This window comes from Schistocerca serialis, chromosome 7 (genome assembly GCF_023864345.2).
Source record: "Schistocerca serialis cubense isolate TAMUIC-IGC-003099 chromosome 7, iqSchSeri2.2, whole genome shotgun sequence".
NCBI lineage: Eukaryota > Metazoa > Arthropoda > Insecta > Orthoptera > Acrididae > Schistocerca > Schistocerca serialis.
The window spans coordinates 182278247-182296738 of NC_064644.1; the positions used below are offsets into that span (position 1 = coordinate 182278247).

General features: G+C 41.6%; 1 protein-coding gene across 4 annotated transcripts in view; it reads left to right on the top strand.

Moving 5' to 3' along the window:
- Positions 1 to 18492, top strand: part of LOC126412880 (importin-11) — a 171303-nt gene that overhangs the window by 10277 nt on the left and 142534 nt on the right. For all 4 annotated transcript variants that reach the window (XM_050082767.1, XM_050082766.1, XM_050082769.1 and 1 more), the window contains exons 2-4: positions 6143 to 6310; positions 6976 to 7076; positions 7260 to 7373. In XM_050082767.1, the coding sequence (XP_049938724.1) occupies positions 6170 to 6310; positions 6976 to 7076; positions 7260 to 7373 (356 nt within the window). In that variant the 5' untranslated portion in view covers positions 6143 to 6169. The remainder of the gene's footprint in view (positions 1 to 6142; positions 6311 to 6975; positions 7077 to 7259; positions 7374 to 18492) is intronic.

Sequence of the window (18492 nt, forward strand, 5' to 3'; positions counted from 1 at the left end):
CCTAAACACACACACACACACACACACACACACACACACACACACACACACACACACACACACACACACAAAAATCGATGAGCAATAGCAAAAATAATGTCATCTGCACAGTCTCTTGAATGACCCACCTAGAATTCTCATACCAGGAAACCATCTAGATGGAATGCCTGTGTTGTACTTCCAACAGTGCCACATATGCTGGTCCCTGGTCCATAATGCAACTACTTCACCTTCTCAGCAATTAGCTGCAATTTAATCATGATCAATACATTATCTCCAATTGCCGCAGGCAGCAACCTACTTGTGAATGTCGTTATCATACCAACAGTCAACAGAAGATGGAATGCTGCAACCTACTTGTGAACTTCATTTTCATATCCATAACCAACAGAATATGTAACATAAACTTAAAATCGCCATCCATAAACAACACACAGCACTAATAATTCCAACCTAAAAATTAATCTATTGCCCATAGCACCCAATATCCCAGTAACTCGCTAATGAACTGCTACAAACACTTCAAGTATTATTCTTACGACCAGCTCAAGCCTTTCGATGAACCACCAACACTTGCAAACAATTTAGAAACATGAACATCACATACTAGAGTAAGTCACCACATGCGCCAACGTGCCTTCTGCAAACATGATTCAGTTCAAAAATGCTGTACCACTGTGACATTACAACATAGTTATGTCACTGGCCAGAGGATACAGTAATACTACAAACTTTGGGTGATTCATTTCCTCCATTGCTTTTGGCATCTAATCAAGAGTAAATCAGTGGCAGTGCATTATTTTGATTGTATAGGCTAGTCCTGACTGTGTGTTCATTAACAGCATATCATAGTTATTTAGGGTGATAACTCTGCTCTGATGAAGATACAATAATGCCAGTCTGTTTTGCACCTTCTTTTTTTTTTCGCGGTGGTGGTGACGACAAGACTGGTCTCCAGTGTAGCCTGAGCTCTAGACTGTAAGGTGATAGTACAGATTTCTTTTACATGTCTGCTTCTGTAGGACGAAATTGAGGAGTAAATTTCTGTGGTCATGGAATGTTTCAGTACTTTAAATTACAACAGGAAAGTAATCATAGATAGTGTTTTATGAATCCTAAAAAGGCGACAATCCAGTCAACAGTGTTAACACATGAATCGACTTAATTTTTCAGGGCACTCCTCAACATAATAGGAGTGACCCATGAGGAAGCTCTTCAATTTAGATTTGAAAGTGCATGGAGTACTGCTAAGATTTTTTAATTATTGTGGTAGTTATTGAAAATGGGTGCAGCAGAGTCAAAGGGGTGTGATCCAAATATGGATTGTATTTCTGCTTAGTATTAGCTGAGTGAAAGCTGCTAATTCCTGGGAATAAGCTGATATTGTTAACAAGAAATGAATTGAGTGGCCAGTGTAGAATACTCAGACTAATGAACAGGGGTAGACAACAGGTATGCAAATTTAAACAACTTATTGCTTGAACTGCCTGTTTCTGAGCCAAGAATACCCTTTGACAATGGGAAGAGTGACCCCGAATCATGATGCTATACATAAGTGAATAAAAAGTAAGCAAAGTAGATTACTTTTTGTGTTGAACTATAAGATCGTGAACATGAGCTTTCCACAACACTTAGGAATTTGAACTGTTCAGTCTCAGTAATCATATGCCCATTCTGTGTAATTAGAACATTAGATTTTGTTGAATTGCATGTTAGAAACTGTAAAAACTGAGTCTTACTGTGATCATTTTATTTTCCACAAGCCATGAACTAATGTCTTGAATTTCACTATTTGAAACAGCACCAACGTTGCACACAACATCCTTTACTACGAAGCTAGTGTCATCAGCAGACAGAATATTTTAGGATCACCTGTAATATCAGAAGGCATATCATTTATATAAATAAGGGACAGGTGTGGCCCCAGCACTGACCCCTGGTGTACCGCCATTTAACCATGCCACACTCGGACCCCACATCATAACCATTCTCATTACTGTGGATTATGACCTTTTGCTGTCTGTTCTTAAAATAAGAGGTGAACCATTTGTGAGTTACTCCCTGTATACCGTAAAGGTTCAACTTCTGGATTCATATTTTGTGATAAGCTGAATTGAACACCTCAGTTAAATAAAAAAAGATGCACAGCATTCGAAACCTTTCGTTTAATCCAGCCAGTACCTCACAGAGAAAAGAGAATATACCATTTTCAGTTGTTAAACCACTTGTAAAACCAAACTGTACATTTGATTGCAGATCTTGTGAAAGGAAATGGTCAATTATTCTTACATACGAAGCCTTTTCAGTATCTTTAGCAAACACTTATCATGTAGAAATAGGTCTAAAATTGTCTACATTATCTATTTCTCCCTTTTTATAAAGTGGCTTTACTGCTGAGTATTTAAATCGCTCAAGAAAATGGCCATTCCTAAAAAAAATTACGAATATTACTAAGTACAAGATTAACATGTGCTGCACACTACTTTAGTATTCTGTTAGATATTCCATCTTGTAGAGAGTAAATTTTTATTTAACTCACCAGCTGAAGCTGACAAATGTGTCACAATAAAAGAATTAAATAAGAGGTAACAGGCTGATCTGTAGTGTAGCATGAGGCTTAGATTAGATTGGAAGGTGACAGTGCAGTTGTGATTTGCCAAAGCCAACAAAAGTCTCAAGGCAGATTCTTTAGTTCAATTATGTCCCTGATGAAAAACCTCTATTTTTCCACTCTGGTCTGATATTTTCAAAATTTTTATTTACTGCAAGGTGTTAATAACAAGACCGTTCCCATTCAAAAACCACTATTTCTATGAAGAGCCGATTAGTTTGTCAGTTTTTGATTTATTTGTTTCCATACTAGTGACAGCAATAGATAGTTTCTTGAAACTCGTATCTCTATGAAGATAATGATGTCACCAGTCTGTTGGTTGCAGTATCATGTTTACTGATTCCCAAACCAGATAGTACTTTCGGCTTCTTGATAGAATTTGTACAGAAATATTAGTACAGTAGACTATATTGTCAGTAGCAGCACACCAGAGGCAAGCAAACTAAGTAAAACCATCCTTAACCTGAATATTGGTTTGGACATCATAGTGCTTAACTAGGCATGGTCCTATTGGAACTGATTTATTCACACTGTATACTGGGACCTACAGTATAATGTGGTCTCCAAACTGTTCAGCGGCTTGCCATTTTTCACAAGTGTAGATCATTTTTTGCCAGAGGCTGAAAAAGCAGTAAGTGGCAAAAAAGTTGTAGGACTGGCTGGGGATCAAACCCCCAGCTTTGGATTTGTGATCTGCGAGTTACTCATTGAGGTCTTCTTCTGTGATATATCTGTGTTCCAATTGATATTCACTGGCTGCTCTCCACTTCCCTCTGCCCTGGGCTTCCTCCATAGAGCTCTTTCACTCCCTCTCATCCTTGCAATCTTTCCTTCAATCACTCATCTCTGGTCAGTTTCAAACACGATACATGTCCCAGTGAAGATGTTTTCCTTTTTCTTATCTTTTCCACTATTCTTGAAAGTACATTTTCATTTATCATTCTGTCAGTCCATTTCACACTGTGTTGTTATAAAATTTAAAAGAAGGGAGAGGATGAAAAATTATCTTGTAGAGTAGCTCAATCAATGGCGTGTACTGTAAACCTTGCCTAATTCAAGCAGGTATGTGCTTTCAGTATTATGAGATGGGGAAATCCCATGGGGCCATAAGTGCAGACTGAACATTACACAGTGTTTGTCTTGTTGGTAAGAGTTATTACTACTCATCTTCCATAACAGAATAAAATTCAGCTGCAAATGACTAGTAATTCTTATCTACGGGATCAACAGCATTTAAATAGCAGGGTTGCCACAAATTCTGGAAATCGGGGAATAACAGGGAATTTCAAACATATTGGGTGAATCAGAGAAATTTGAAAAAAAAGAAAGAAAAAAAAACACTGGAAAAATCTCGTTTTTGGTCTCAGTAGCATGAAATTGTTTGTTTGCTGAGATGTCATGCTTCGTCGTTGGTTGGGCGCAGCTGAGTACGTGCACTGCTTCCTTACTTTGTCATTCCTACTGCTTCTCCCCTTCCCACCCCTCCCCTAAGCTTGCAGTCAGTGCTACCACCACCACTTAATGCTAGCCTAGCAGCTGCCGATGAGAGGCAGGGAGATATGAGGAGTGGTTTGTTTGGATCTGAATCTCAGAGATTGTTGGTGCAGTGGCCGGAGGCGGCACGTGTGTCCGTGAGTTGCGTCTAAGAGATTGTGTAAATGAATGTGCAGACCCTCATTTTCTGACAAATTTAGCTGTGAGAGTGTTGTCTTTTCTACATTCCTGTCTGTGGCTCAGCGATCATCTTTACAGTGAGTTCCTACCTATCCTCATTAGTATTGATTCTCAGAGTATTTGCGCAACTTATCTATTGTGTGGGTGATCAGTGCGGTCTCATTTCATCAACATGGTGTCTGTGACATGTGATTAGCTGGCCACACGAGTGGACTTCCATGACGAGCCAAAACCGCAGGCCATTTCTATGGATCGTGCCTGCCTATCTGAAGCCCATAGTTTCCCACTATGTGGAGGCCCTGCCAGTCAAATCTAGTCTCGCCAATCTGCCAGCAGGCCGCGTCTGTCTGTGTGTGGCGTAATCTGCCAGCAGGCCGCGTCTGTCTGTGTGTGGCGTAATGTGGCGGATTTTCATAGTTTATCCGGGATCCAGGATTGTGGTTCTCCTCGGCAGGCCAGAGGTCACGGGCGATGAATTTCAGGAATTGCGACTGTCTCATGCAAGTACATTGTACATTGTAGCATTTTATAGACATTTTATTTACTCTAGTACATTTTGGCACTTCGAAAGTAGTTTATGTATTAGAAAGTATGGACGATAAGAAGAAGAAAATTGTGGCAGTCACTGGCAGTTTGTGCACTATTTACTAATGTATTTCTTGAAAGAAAAATTGCACAATACCTGTATAATAATAGACATAACACAGTGGGTAATAACCGACAATAACGGACATAGGCGGTAACCTATAGTGTTGGTTTACACAACTCTTCCCCACCTTATACATTTCTTTCAAGTGGCCTACTTTTTCTGAGATTATTTCTGAAAGCAGTGAAGGCATTTTAAATCTGTCTTGCGACTCCAACGAAATGCGTATTTTTGTCACCAAATGTGTTTCACTTTATTGAAATAAAATAACATCAGTGGTCTTAATGAAACATATATACCATTTGGCTTGATTTCTCCATCTCAAAACAGTTAACCACAGATGATGTTGATGTTGGTACTCAAGATATTTGCTCACACATTTAGAAATATAGAAGGCCTTGCTTTCCCCCCCCCCCCCCCCCCCCCAACTTGTGTCTTTACTTACCCTTGAGATCTCAAAATTTGCCAGGGAAAAGTGCTAAAACTTGTGTGGAAATCAGGGAATTTCACGTGTGGTAACTTGTGGCAATCCTGAATAGCAACTGGGAAAGAAAGGCAACAAGTATTAATACTCAATATTTACGAGTTGTGAGCCTTCTTATTCCAAGACACTTTTCAGATTTCTCATCAGATGGTTAGCACTTTTGTTAAGTAATTGGTTTATTTTTATTGGGTAACACTTGGACAAGTCTTCATGGGGAGAAGTTGCACCTGTCAAAAACACACTTGCAGATCCAAGTTCTACAAAGATGCATCCAGTGTATTTTAACCCCAATATCTGATGCTTTGTCATGAATTCATTCTTTCCCAGTGGAAGTATTTGGAGTGAAACAAGCTGAGACTTGGAGGTTGGCACTATAGATGTCTTTGATCTGAATGTGGAGAGTGTAGCAGTAAATTATGATTTAAATATATGTAAAATGTTGTTGTTAGTTTACAACACTAATAGTTGTACTTTTGTACTGAATATTGTGTAGAACACTTTGCAAGAATCTATATAGATTAAAGTTAAATGAATGACTCAAACATAGGTGATAGATTACGGGGTTTCAAAATTTAAATTTTCTTTTACATTGTGCAGGCCGTGTAGGTATTGTGAAGGCAGAGAAATGAAACACAGGAATAAGTTACTAAAAGGTAGAAGAGGTGTGAAAAAGACAGGAAATGTATCCACTCAGTGGGACTGATAAGATTTATTTTTTCTCTTTCAGCGCCGTAAAGGCGCCTAGCTGTTCATTATGACAGAAATCTCAGCACCACAACAAATGGTGCTAGGTGCACTTCGACAAGCAGCTAGTCAAAATGTGGAACTCCTACCTGATGCTGAGAGCAAGCTAAGAGAATGGGAGACTGAACCTGGATTCTACTCCATACTTCTGGTAATTTTTTAAATATGTGTTGTATGTACATGTATTATTTGTGGAACTAGAAAATCAATAATGTTGTTGACGTTATGTGTTTAGTTTTATGTATTCATTGTTAAGTAGAAAATTGTTGGTGTTGCTTACCGTTAGGGATCTCGAAGGAAGGAGGACAATCCCCCTTTTCTTGTGCTGGGATTAATGCAAACTTTTATCTGTATAGTGTAGCTAAGTCTCATTAAGGAGCTTCACTTTCTGTTTAGTGGTGCCTCTCATGTGTATCAGGCACTCAATGTCTGTTCTGTCACGGCACCAGAATTCTATGCTGTTTCATTTACTCATGCAGACTAAGCTGTTTTCAGCTGCCCACATACAAGCTTTTTGACTAAAAAAATTCCTATCATTATTTACAAGCAAGACAGTAGGTTCCATTGTGAGTTGCTGTTGGGTTATTCTTTATTAACTGCACTTATTATCATATGGAATTTTCGTTTTTGATTGAATGTCTAAAAATAAATGTGTTATGAACCAGAACATAAGGTACAAATATAGCAACAACACTCTGTCAAGGATGAAAAGTAGACACCATTTTTTGCTTTTTTCTGTAGATACTCTGGAGGTTATTTCTTTTGTATATTTTTTTTCAAGCCGTCAGGTTTACTGTGTACAAAAATATTTTTCAGAATATTTTCACAAACCATTCCATTGAGGTTAACGTGCGCTGGCTCGCAGTACTTTATTTCAAGAATGGTGTGGATCGTTTTTGGCGCAAAACTGCACCAAAGTGAGTTTCCATGTAACTGACTAACTTTATACTTATCCTTGACTTAGACTTTCCTTAATTCTGTAATTATTTGAATATATCTTCTTTCATCATTGCCTTGTTTTGCATGCCCAAAATAGCACATTTCAATATTTTACGTATTTTTCTTTTAGCTGTGTTGACAACTTTAAACAAATGTTTCAGTGCTATATCAGAAGAGGAGAAAGTTACTCTTCGCCGTGGCCTTGTGTCTAATTTCCATGAACCTGTAAACCAAGTTGCGACACAGATAGCAGTACTTTTAGCCAAGATAGCAAGGTAATCACAAAGTTTACATTACAATATCAAAATTTTTGAATGATGAATGTGAATCTGTTTGAGATATTAAATAGTTCCTGTGCCTACAAAGTACATTTTACAATTTTCAAAAGTGATACTTATCAGTGTCATGAAATCTAAAGAGAATGCACTAATGATTATCAGAATAGTATGCATATCTTAATGGTCTTGGTTAACAATGTGTCACGAATTTTGTATTGTTCATCATACAGTACAATAACTAAACAGCTGAAAATCCAGGATGGAATAATGACAATATTATGAAAAGGATAGATTGCTACTTGCCACGTAGCAGAGGCATTGAGTCGCAGACAGGCACAAAAAATAAGTTTTGGTAAGAAGGTCATCCTCAGAAATAGACAACACACACACACCACACACACACCACACACACACACACACACACACACACGACCACAGTCTCTGGCTGCCAGGGCCAAACTGTGAGCAACTGCACATAGTAGGAGAAGCAACCTTGATGGTTGGGGTAGCTGGAGCAGAGCAGGGTAAGGATGGGTACAGTAAAATGCTACCTACGGGAGTATACAGGGATGAGGTGGAGAGACGGGAGGACAGACAGCAGGGAGCAGAAAAACATGGAAGCAAAATGACTGTGGGTGGGTATGTGGGATAGAAGGCTGTGGAGTGGGAACAGGGAATGGAACGGGTGGGTAAAGAACAATAACTAATGAAGGTTGAGGCCAGGAGGATTGTGGGAATGTAGGATATATTGCAGGGACAGTTCCCACCTGTGCAATTCAGAAAAGATGGTGTCGGTAGGAAGAATCCAGATGGCACAGGGTGTGAAGCAGTCATTAAAATGAAGAATGGTATGTTGGGCAATGTGCCCAGCAACTGGGTGGTCCAGCTGTTTCTTAGCCACATTTGGCTGGTGGCCATTCATGCAGAAAGACAGCTTGTTGGTTGTCATGACCACATAGAATGAATGACAGTGGTTGCAGCTTAGTGTGTAGATCACATGGCTGATATCTCGGGTAGCTGTGTCTTTGATGGAGTAGGTGGTGGCGGCGGTGGCAGCAGTAGTGGGAGGATGTATGGGACAGGTTGAACCTTGCCTGGCTTAGTTCACTCTTCTTTCCAAACATGATCCACCCTCACTCACTGAAATCTCCCCCTGTTAACTCTCCAGAATTTCTTAACCTCAAAACCTTGCCTCACAGTCATTCCCCAAATCCTTCAAAATAAAATCTAACCTTATGTCCACACAAAAGAACAGTAATCCACCACCTGAAATCTGATCCCAAACTTATTATCCTACCTGCTGACAAAGATTCTACCACTGTTGTTTCGAACTGCAGGGATTACCTGGCAGAAGGGCTCCGCCAGATGTCAGATTCATCCACTTACAAACCCAACCTCAGTGACCCCAGTCCAGAAATTCAGCAGGATCTCCAGTCTCTCCTCAGATCTTTAGGCCCATCCCCGAACCTCTCCTTGGGGTCCACCTCTCTCCTCACCACTTACTGGTCCCCACTGAGAGAATTTCTGCTCTCGTAGCTCAACACCATGAGCCTATCACCTGCAACCTACCCTCTTATATAACAAAACCTAACCATTTCCTCCACTGGCGCTTCACAGTTCCTGTTCCTTTACCACACGTTGCCTTGCTCATCCCTACTGATACCACCTCCTTTTACACTAACATCTGTAATGCCCATGGCCTAGTCACTACTGAACATTACCTTTCCCAACTTCCTATAGGTTCCAAATTGACAACCCCTGAGGGTGAGGACACACTGTCTTTTCCTCCAGAACCTCAACACCTCCCCCATTTGCTTCATTTGGTCTTCCTCAGCCCAACAAACCATCTTCCTCAATGTTGACCTCAACCTCAAAGATGGCTGTATCAGTACCTTCGCCCATATCAAACCTACCAACCACCAGCAATACCTCCACGTAGACAGCTGTCACCCATTCCATACCAAGAAGTCCCTTCCATACAGCCTAGCCACCCATGGCTGTCACATCTGTAGTGACAAGCAGTCCCTCTCAAAATATACCATGGGTCTCACTAAGCCTTCACAGAATGTAATTACCCTCCCAACCTTTTACAAAAACAAATCTCCCATGCCTCATCTCTCCAGTCAACCACCAACTCCCAGTGTCCCACTGTCTGGCCACAGAGGAGTGTTCCCCTTGTGACTCAGTACTACCCTGGATTGAAGCAAGTGAACAACATTCTCCACCAGGCTTGTAACTACCTTTCGCCATGTTCTGAAATGAGGAATGTCCTACCCACTATCCTTTCCATCCCTCCCACTGTGGTATTCCGCCACCTATTGAACCTACACAGTATCCTTGTCCATCCCTACACAACCCCTTGCCTCATGGCTCATATCTCTGTAGTAGACATAGATGTGAGACCTGTCCCATACATCCTCCCACTGCCAACTACTCCAGTCCAGCTACAAGCATCACCTGTCCCATCAAAAGCAAGGCTACCTGTGAAATCAGTCGTGCAGGGTGTATACGACCCGGGACAACTGAGAGATCCAGGAAAAATCCAGGAATTTTTTCATCCGGGAGAAAACCGGGAAAAACCCGGGAATTGTTTAGAATTCTGGGAATTTTTCATTGTTTTAGTTTTCAGTTAAATTTTTGTAATTTTGACTGGTAAGAATCGATACTCTAACAAAAGATATTACTGAATCCCACTACTGCAGAATAATACTGCAACAATAAAACGTTAATGAGAAAAAAATGAAAATAAAACATAAATTGCATGGGAAATGTGCCATATACAACAACAGAACACAGTGCTCATACAAGCGTTTGCCAACAGCAAAATGTATCAAAGGCTTTAGGAAGACTATGCAGTGCTTCATAACAACAAATTGCCTCCGATGAGCATTACGTCACAGCTGTTTTCATTAGATTCGTTTTAGCAGTTACAAGCAGGCTCATGTGCATACGCAGTTGAGTGGCGTATGAGTAGTACCTTTTCCCATTTCTGGTGACAGAAACAGGGCTGTTGGCTGTGTAAGCAGTCGCAGCAAGCAGCCAGATGCAACTGGGAAAAATTTTACTGCCGCACCCAAGCTGCCAGATTCACGCATGCGCAGTGGGCCCTGATCTATGAGGTTAGGGGAGGGGTGCCAAATTCATATTCTTGAGGGGAGAAAACCTTGTTTCACAAAGCGCCTAGTATCCAGCGCATGTTGGTTCTATCGATTACTCATACGATTTTGATGCGCATCCCTGTTGGTTTTTGAACACACTCTGTAAGTTGATGTCTGAATGAATCATAAGCCGCGCGAGGTAGCCATGCGGTCTTAGGGGCCTTGTCACAGTTCACGCGGCTTCCCCCGTCGGAGGTTCGAATCCTCCCTCAGGCACGGGTGTATGTGTTGTCCTTAGCGTAAGTTAGTGTAAGGTAGATTAAGTAGTGTGTAAGCCTAGGGACCGATGACATCAGCAGTTTCATCACATGAGGGAAAAAAAATCATAAGTTGATTTTTGAATGCGTGCATAGTGTACGTGAAGTCTCTGTCAGGGAAATCCTCGTCGCATCTAGAAATAAACTTTCCTGCAGGCAAAAGGGGACCGGGCTATACAAGCTGAGAAGAGTAAAGCCGAACAAGTGAATGCCGATCGCTGTCGTATTATGTTGTCGCTTGGGTTTGCGAATGATCAGCGTTATAATTGCTAGGGAAATCCGTAGATTCAGACTAGCAGAGTGGAAATGAACGACTAACAGGAATAACAGGTAAGAAAGATTACGTATTATCCTCTCGGTGTATCCAGGAAAATGAAATTTTGTCAGAAAATTTTTGGCCAGATCGCTGCACTAGTAAGGGCCAGTTGTACAATCCCCGTCTAGCAGACTCTTAAGTTCTATTCTGGAAGTAGCGCGGAAAATGGTTTGTACGAACATAACAACGCCTAACCGGAGAATGATCAGGGATAACTAAAGCCGTGATTCTGGCAGGGTTAGTGAAGTTAACCGGCGAATAAGTTTTGACAAAGGCAGGAATAGTTCCATAATTAGTCATGAAAAGTTTCTTGATAGAATGAGGAAGGAGAAGAAATGGGAACATAACATAAATTAGGGAAGAAATGACGATTCCAAATTTGTGTAAAAATCTCGTACTACTACTTTTCGATCTCATCCTCGAGAAACTGGAGCGCATGAATGAAATGTGAAATTTTTTTCTAACAATGCTTTTTCCTTGTAGTAGGCCTAATAGGCATTTTATGTTGGTCTTCGCGAATTATATTCTGTCATGTTAAAAAAATGACCATTTATGCCAAAACAGTCTCGTTTATTTGGTGTGTGTTACAATTTCTGCAGTGTTAGAAACACCTATTTTGTTTTATCTAGCAGGCAGCGACAAAATAGACGTAATCAGATCGAGAAACCACACCAGTATTGGGTACTATTTGTATTAATAGTAGACAACGATATTTCGATTTTTCATATAGGAAAACGATTGACGAACTTTGATGAGGTAATAGATTCTGTAACAGAAAGGAAAGCATGCCATGTAAAGCTGTATCAAGATTAAAGAGAAAACAGTGCTAGGACCTAAGGATTAAAGAAATATGTACTATAATGCTTGTCTCTTGTCTTCACTGGCTTTATGCATCCTATATTTAATTTTATGTCACACAAAACAGCAAGTTATTAGCTAACAGGCAATAAAGAGTGCAAATTTTCTGAAGAGTTCTTGTCCTCCCGATTACAAATAATCCCATCCAGTATTAATTGTGAGGGTTATTTTTTTTTTTTTTTTTAAAAAAAAAAAAAGAGGGGCAGGATGTCAAACCGGGCGACTGGGAGCAGGCGAGGCACCACAGGACATTTCAATTTACACTGTCCTGAATATAGTTTGATGGCATCCAGTACAAAATATACACATTTCAATTCCACGGAGCAAAATACAGTGACGTGTGATAGAAGACTGCTGTGTGAAGAGGGGTGGCACTGCACCCTGGCAAACTTAAAACCAAATAACATGTCTCGCATTTCCTCGAACAAATATGTTTTATGTATCAGACTCTTCAGAAAGACGTGGGCTACAAAATGAACATGTTTTTGAAAATTTGATTTTTTAAATTTTGATGTCATATCTCAAACGCTCAAGGGATGGGGGCGGGGGGAGGCGGGTTGTGGGGAGGGTGCCACTATCTTAGTATTGCCCCGGTTCGGAAATATCGTAGATCCGAGGCTGATGCGCAGAGCAGTCTGTGTTATAGTGGGGAAGTGTGTAGTCTCCACGTGCCCTGTGTTTACATTTAGTGAATTTGCTGTTTCCTCTTCATTTACTGCTCTCACGTCAAATAAAAACAAAATGGATTTCTGTGGCCGGGAGCTATCAAGTGAATGAAAATACATTCACATATTTACGGAAGGCTAATATATGTTATTAGTTTCAGATTTTATTTTATTTCCTCTTTTCTGACAGGCATGCATTAATCACCTTGCACAACAATGAAGTTATTTTTGTCGATTTGCTGAAGAAATTTGAGGCAGTCAATGTGTTTGAAACAAAGTGTTTAGTTCCGCACTATTGGCTAATTTCAACTGCTCACTGTATTTCAAGTGCATGTTTTTATCTTCTAGCATGTATGGCATTATGCCATAGTAAAGAATCAAAAATGAATTAGTACAGTACCGGTACTCCAAGAAAATTTACATCCCGAAACCCACACTGAAAAGCTTTATATCAGGCCGAGGCCTACTTCATTGGGAATCTGTACATACGAATGTGCTCTTTAAGTATGCACTTTAAATGTGCCATTTTAGTATGGTTCACGAAAATCCGATGCTCTTGGAGTGTCCTCTGATTCCTTCTTTTATGACGTAATGTAACATCTTTTACTGTTTTACACGCACGAACACGGGCTTCCTGCATCATAGCAGCTGCCAAAGCGCAGTGGCGCATTATCTGGCCCTCTCTGACGACTACTGAAACGAACCTATTTCTAACAGGTCGCGGGAAAATATTGCGAATGGTGGTTTGAAAACGTTACTTTCAAAGTAACGCAACTTGAACTATGTGCGAGAATGTACGATGAATTTCTTAAACCACAGAGCGTTTGATGACGAACCATTTAGAAGTATTTCGAGCCCAGAAGATCAGACATTCATGTCGTTATTGTGACCAAATTGATGTAGTGCTACGGGAAGCTCTCTGTCCTCTGTGGTAACTAATTTATTTGTGGAAAACTTTGAGGACAAATCACTAGACTCGGCTAAAAATTTTACAGGCATATTTGTGCGATGATATATCTTAAAGCGTAACACGCTCAAAAAATATCAACATATGTGAAAGCTTAGCTTCTCTTGAAGCTTATTAACATTAGAGACCAATATTATATGTGAAACCTTTGCTTTTCTTGTAGCAACGCTATGTATATTAATTTAAAACATTAACTTTTCCTGTTTGTGTATCCGCACTACTTAACAGTGATGTTGGTATTAGCTGACTAAATCACCTGAATATCCAGTCATCGGCTGGCGGGATCACGTGACAAGAGCTATGACTGGCTTACAAAAGCGCATCGCAATCTCGGTTACAATGGTTCGGAAAGTAACATGCAGTGTTTAGTGGAATCCAAATTTATACTTTCGCAATATGAAAATATGCAGCGTACATGTTGCTGCACATCAAAAATCTTTCCAAAAAGGAGTTTTCTTCCCTAAGTTTCATTTTCTAATGTGCGGGAAGTTCTATGCCCGTGTATAAAAACATCCAAAGGATTGATAAGTTTTACAGTTCCGAGGGAAAATATACTGTCACTTAATTACACGGAAAAAGTGTATTTTCATCCGGGAGAAACTGTATTTTTAACCGGGAAACCCGGGAATTTTTTTTCCTTGTCCACGTATACACCCTGGTTGTGATCTACAAGATAAGTTGCAACCACTGTGATTAGTTAAACGTGGTCATGATAACCATCAAGCTGTCTGTCAACATGAATGGCCCCCAATAAACCGTGGCCGAGCATGCTGACAATAGCAGTTTATACACTCTAGATTCCATACAGCAACAAACAATTGTGATTTCCTCATTTAGATAACTAATGGATTACTGAGAAGTGAACTGGTATGCCAGAGGCTCTAGCCCCTCAGGAGGCTCATGACGGAGTGAATGTGCGTGTGCATTTCATGCATAGGTCCTTATGCAATGGTAGCATTTATTTACTTTTCTGTGTTGCAATCTCTCGTCTCTGACTATCCTTCCTTCTCTAGCTGTCATTCTCATGGTGGCAGCCTTTGATGTTGACCCGTCTATTCCCCAGGTTCTGTCTTCTGAGTTTGTCTTCATTTTCCAAATTTTCCTGTAGTATGAAATGGCTGAGGGACATCTTAAATAGCACCTACTGCACGCAGTTTCAAAGATCATGTGCATGCAATACCTGCATAGGCTCTTATTTGTACTTCAAAGCCAATGCATTAGCATGATCGGGTGGTTATTTACCATTTCAGTTGAGCCCACAGCCCCCAAAAACACATGAATCAGAGATGCTAGCTCCTCACCCGTGCCAAGATGTAGGTACACATCTTTCTGGGGCATCAGGACTGTGGAAACAGCCATTGTGCTTGTTGGCCTTCACTGTGACCTGGTAGTGCCCTTGGGGAGAGCTATTTATTGGAGTAGGTTGCATCAGGACAGACGTTCCACATATGAAACCTACAAAATTGCATCGAAGCAATCACCATTCTGATGGAGCCATCTCATTGGACAGCTATAGAAATTTCAGTGCTGATAGTTATAACTCTACTGTTTTCCCTATCCTGGCTACCCCATTGGAAGAATTACAAACCAGAAGTGTAGGAGCAGAACAATTTATCCAATATTTAGTATGTATTGAAACTGAAGGGGATACTTTTACTGTGACAGCTGTTATTTTTTGTTGTACATATTGAAGACAAATTTGAAGAAGTCACTGGGAAAAATTCATATTGTGTCAGTGCTGATTAAAGTCTGCTCTGCTGCACAGTCTACAGCTCTGCAGGCTTTTGAATGTCTGGGTGATACAGCAATGACCATCCTATGTAAGGCTTTGAACGTGGTCCAAGGAATCACTGTCCACCGAGACTTTGTCCTCCAAATAGATGAGGAGCAGTGGGCTAATCTTGAGTGTTGATGCGTACATTTTGTCTTACATGTCCATAAAAGTCCCAAGGATAACAGAATAGATAATGGTGCCTTTATCTTAGACTTTGAAGGGAACATCCTTTCAGAAAAAGTTAGTCATGCTTTACAGGTGTGATGTGAAACATTGTCTTACCATCCACGACGTGCTTCCGATGCTTGTGCTTTGGTCATATGTCGGCCTGGTACACGGCGGACCCAAAATGTGGTAACTGTGGACTGTCATTCCACAACATAGTCCATGTGAACAACTACCTTTGTGTGTCAGTTGCATGGAACACCATCCTCTACATTAACTGGTTTGCCCAGTCTTCAGTATCTTCCTCCTCCGGCATCTACCGGTGACAGCCGTCCTGAGGTCAGAGGCCTGACGCCAGCTGATGGCTGAAGGAATTGCGACCTGTGGGGCCCAGGGCTGCCCAGTCTTCATCCATCCCCACACACATCACAAATAAGCCCACCCAAGAATCTTGATCACCAAAGGCTGTGAAGGTGAAAGACAAGAAGAAACAGGACAAGGCTACTCAAGTGATCCTGGAGGTGCCAGATTTCCTCATTTCCTCATCTTCTGCAATTTGCTTTGCTCTACAAGGAAAGCACTTGACCAATGACCATTCCCCAATGCTTCATGGTTATTGTGCATTCTGTCAGAAATGTGCTGGCCATGGGAGGGCATCTGGTGAGGTCTGTACATTAGTTCACACCAATGTGCTCTTTGAGTGGATTCCCCTTCATACCATGTTGGAAGCTACAGCAGTGAGAGCATAAATGACCTCGGTGATCTCCATTTGCAGGATTTACATACCTCTAGGCAAGCCACTTACTTACTTACTGTACTTGGGGATTCCAGTGAGCACCACCCCTTGTGGGGGAGTACCACTTTCTCTGGAAGAGGCCTTCTACTTGTCCATCTTCTTACTGATCATGATGTCTCTTTCCTCAGTGGTAGTACTCCCACCCATAGCACCTTTTCAGCTATCAATATCAATCTAGCAATCTCTTCTCCCCACACCCACCCTCCCAGTCTCGTGGCTCCATTGCATCGGTCACTACATGGCTTCTTTGTGAATGCGACCACTTTCCAGTGATCCTGTCACTTCTTTGCCACTGCCAGGTGAACAGACTACCACATTGGGGGCTTCAAAGAGTTAACTGATAGTTGTATGCCTCTGTTGCTACCTTTGGCCCCTCTCTGTTGGGTTGTCTCTACCAGGTTGTGCAAGCTGTATCCGATGCAATCACCCACACCGTGGGAACTAACAAGGACGGATAGGCAATGACACAAATCACCACAAGGGTTACAGAATGTTACTCCCCTTTATCCTCAAGCAGTTCTGTGGATCGGTTGCAATGGTTACTGAGTGGTGCTGATGGAAGCCAGGTAGAAGAGTGCAGCCAGGCCATCAGTGGTCGTCCGACACGATTGTTGCGAGCCAATCGACTGGATGTCGGCCTGCTGCCTGTAGTTGACACTGACTCTGGTATCTTCACTGTGTACAGGGCCTCCTTGTGTAACTCATGGCTTTTGCTGCTCGAACCTCATGACCACCTCCTGTTGTGACTCTACCGCCAATCCCCAAATCTTGTGCCTGCTCTTGGGCCAGTGAACCCCATCTATATATATCAGCAAGCAAAGACCTTCTAAGGACACAACCCACAGATACCAGCTCTTCCTGGGGCTGCCAGAGGGATAGTCGATAATGCCCTTGAGCCAGTGGTGCCAGACAGAACAGTTTACTAACTCAACGGCACCATGGCTCAACCTCCCCCTCTCGAACCTGAACAAGCCTCCCTCAGAGCTAAGAACCTCTCATTCCACTGGAATGTTCAATCTGATTTATATGAACCTGTATGAGCTTCCCCTTTCCTGGGTCCCTGACCAAAAGATTGACAATGGATTGTGGACCTAGGAAAAAGCAGGGCAAGCTTCCCTAAGCATTTATCCGAGGAAGTCCGTCCAGGAACATTCCTGATGTAGACAAGATCCCCTACCTCCCCTTGAAAGGTGCGCTTGTTTCTACTACAGTGACAGACCTGACGATAAAGAGCCTTCCTGATATTTGTCCAAGCTCGCCCCCATTTCTTCCTAAGAACCTCCAGAGTGATAGATGAATGTAAAAGACCATTTGTCTCCCATAAATTGGAGAGTGGGGAATGCATGGGATATGCGAGCATTAGGCAAGCTGGTGTTTCTTGGGATGCTTCATGTCGCGTGGAGTTAAACGCTAAGTTTAACAAGGGCAAAGTGGTATCTCACTTCCTGGGTGATTTATGGTGGTAAATAACTAACTCGTGACTTCAAGTTGTGGTTAATCCTTTCGGCAAAGGAAGCCTGAAGATAATAAGGTGTGGTGGTAACATGTTTTATCCCATTGCCAAAACAGAATTGTCTAAACGACCTTGCCAGAAAGCCAGGAGCATTATCCGTAACAAATGCTTGCAGTGGCCTAAACCACCTAAATATACTAGCAAGATGGGAGATGGTGATAAGAGCGGTCACACCCCAGCTAGGTATCAACCAAACGAACCTGAAGTTGGCGCCACCACTATGAGAATATACGAATTGCCCTTTTTCATGGAAGTGGGCCCACGTAATCAACAAACAATTTATCCAACTGATGCTCTTCCCATTCCGATTGCAGTTACTTGGTTTTCCCTTCTTACAATCTCGGCATTCTTTGACTATACCTCTAATGTCTTTATAAAAAGTGTCAGCCAGATCAGCTGCTCCTTGACCTTCTCTAAGGGTTTATAAAGACCTAAATGCCCTCCTACTGGAGAGTCGTGTAAGACCGGAATAACTAAGGTTCATGGGAGACAAATTCAAGCTTCCCCAGACCTACTCCTGCAGTTACACAGAATGCCTTTCTTCAGAAAATAGTCATTGGATTCCTGTCCATCGAGTATTTGCTTCCCGAGGTCCCCCCCCCCCCCCCCCCCCCCCCACAACGGGTCTTCTTCTTGTTCAGTTTTCA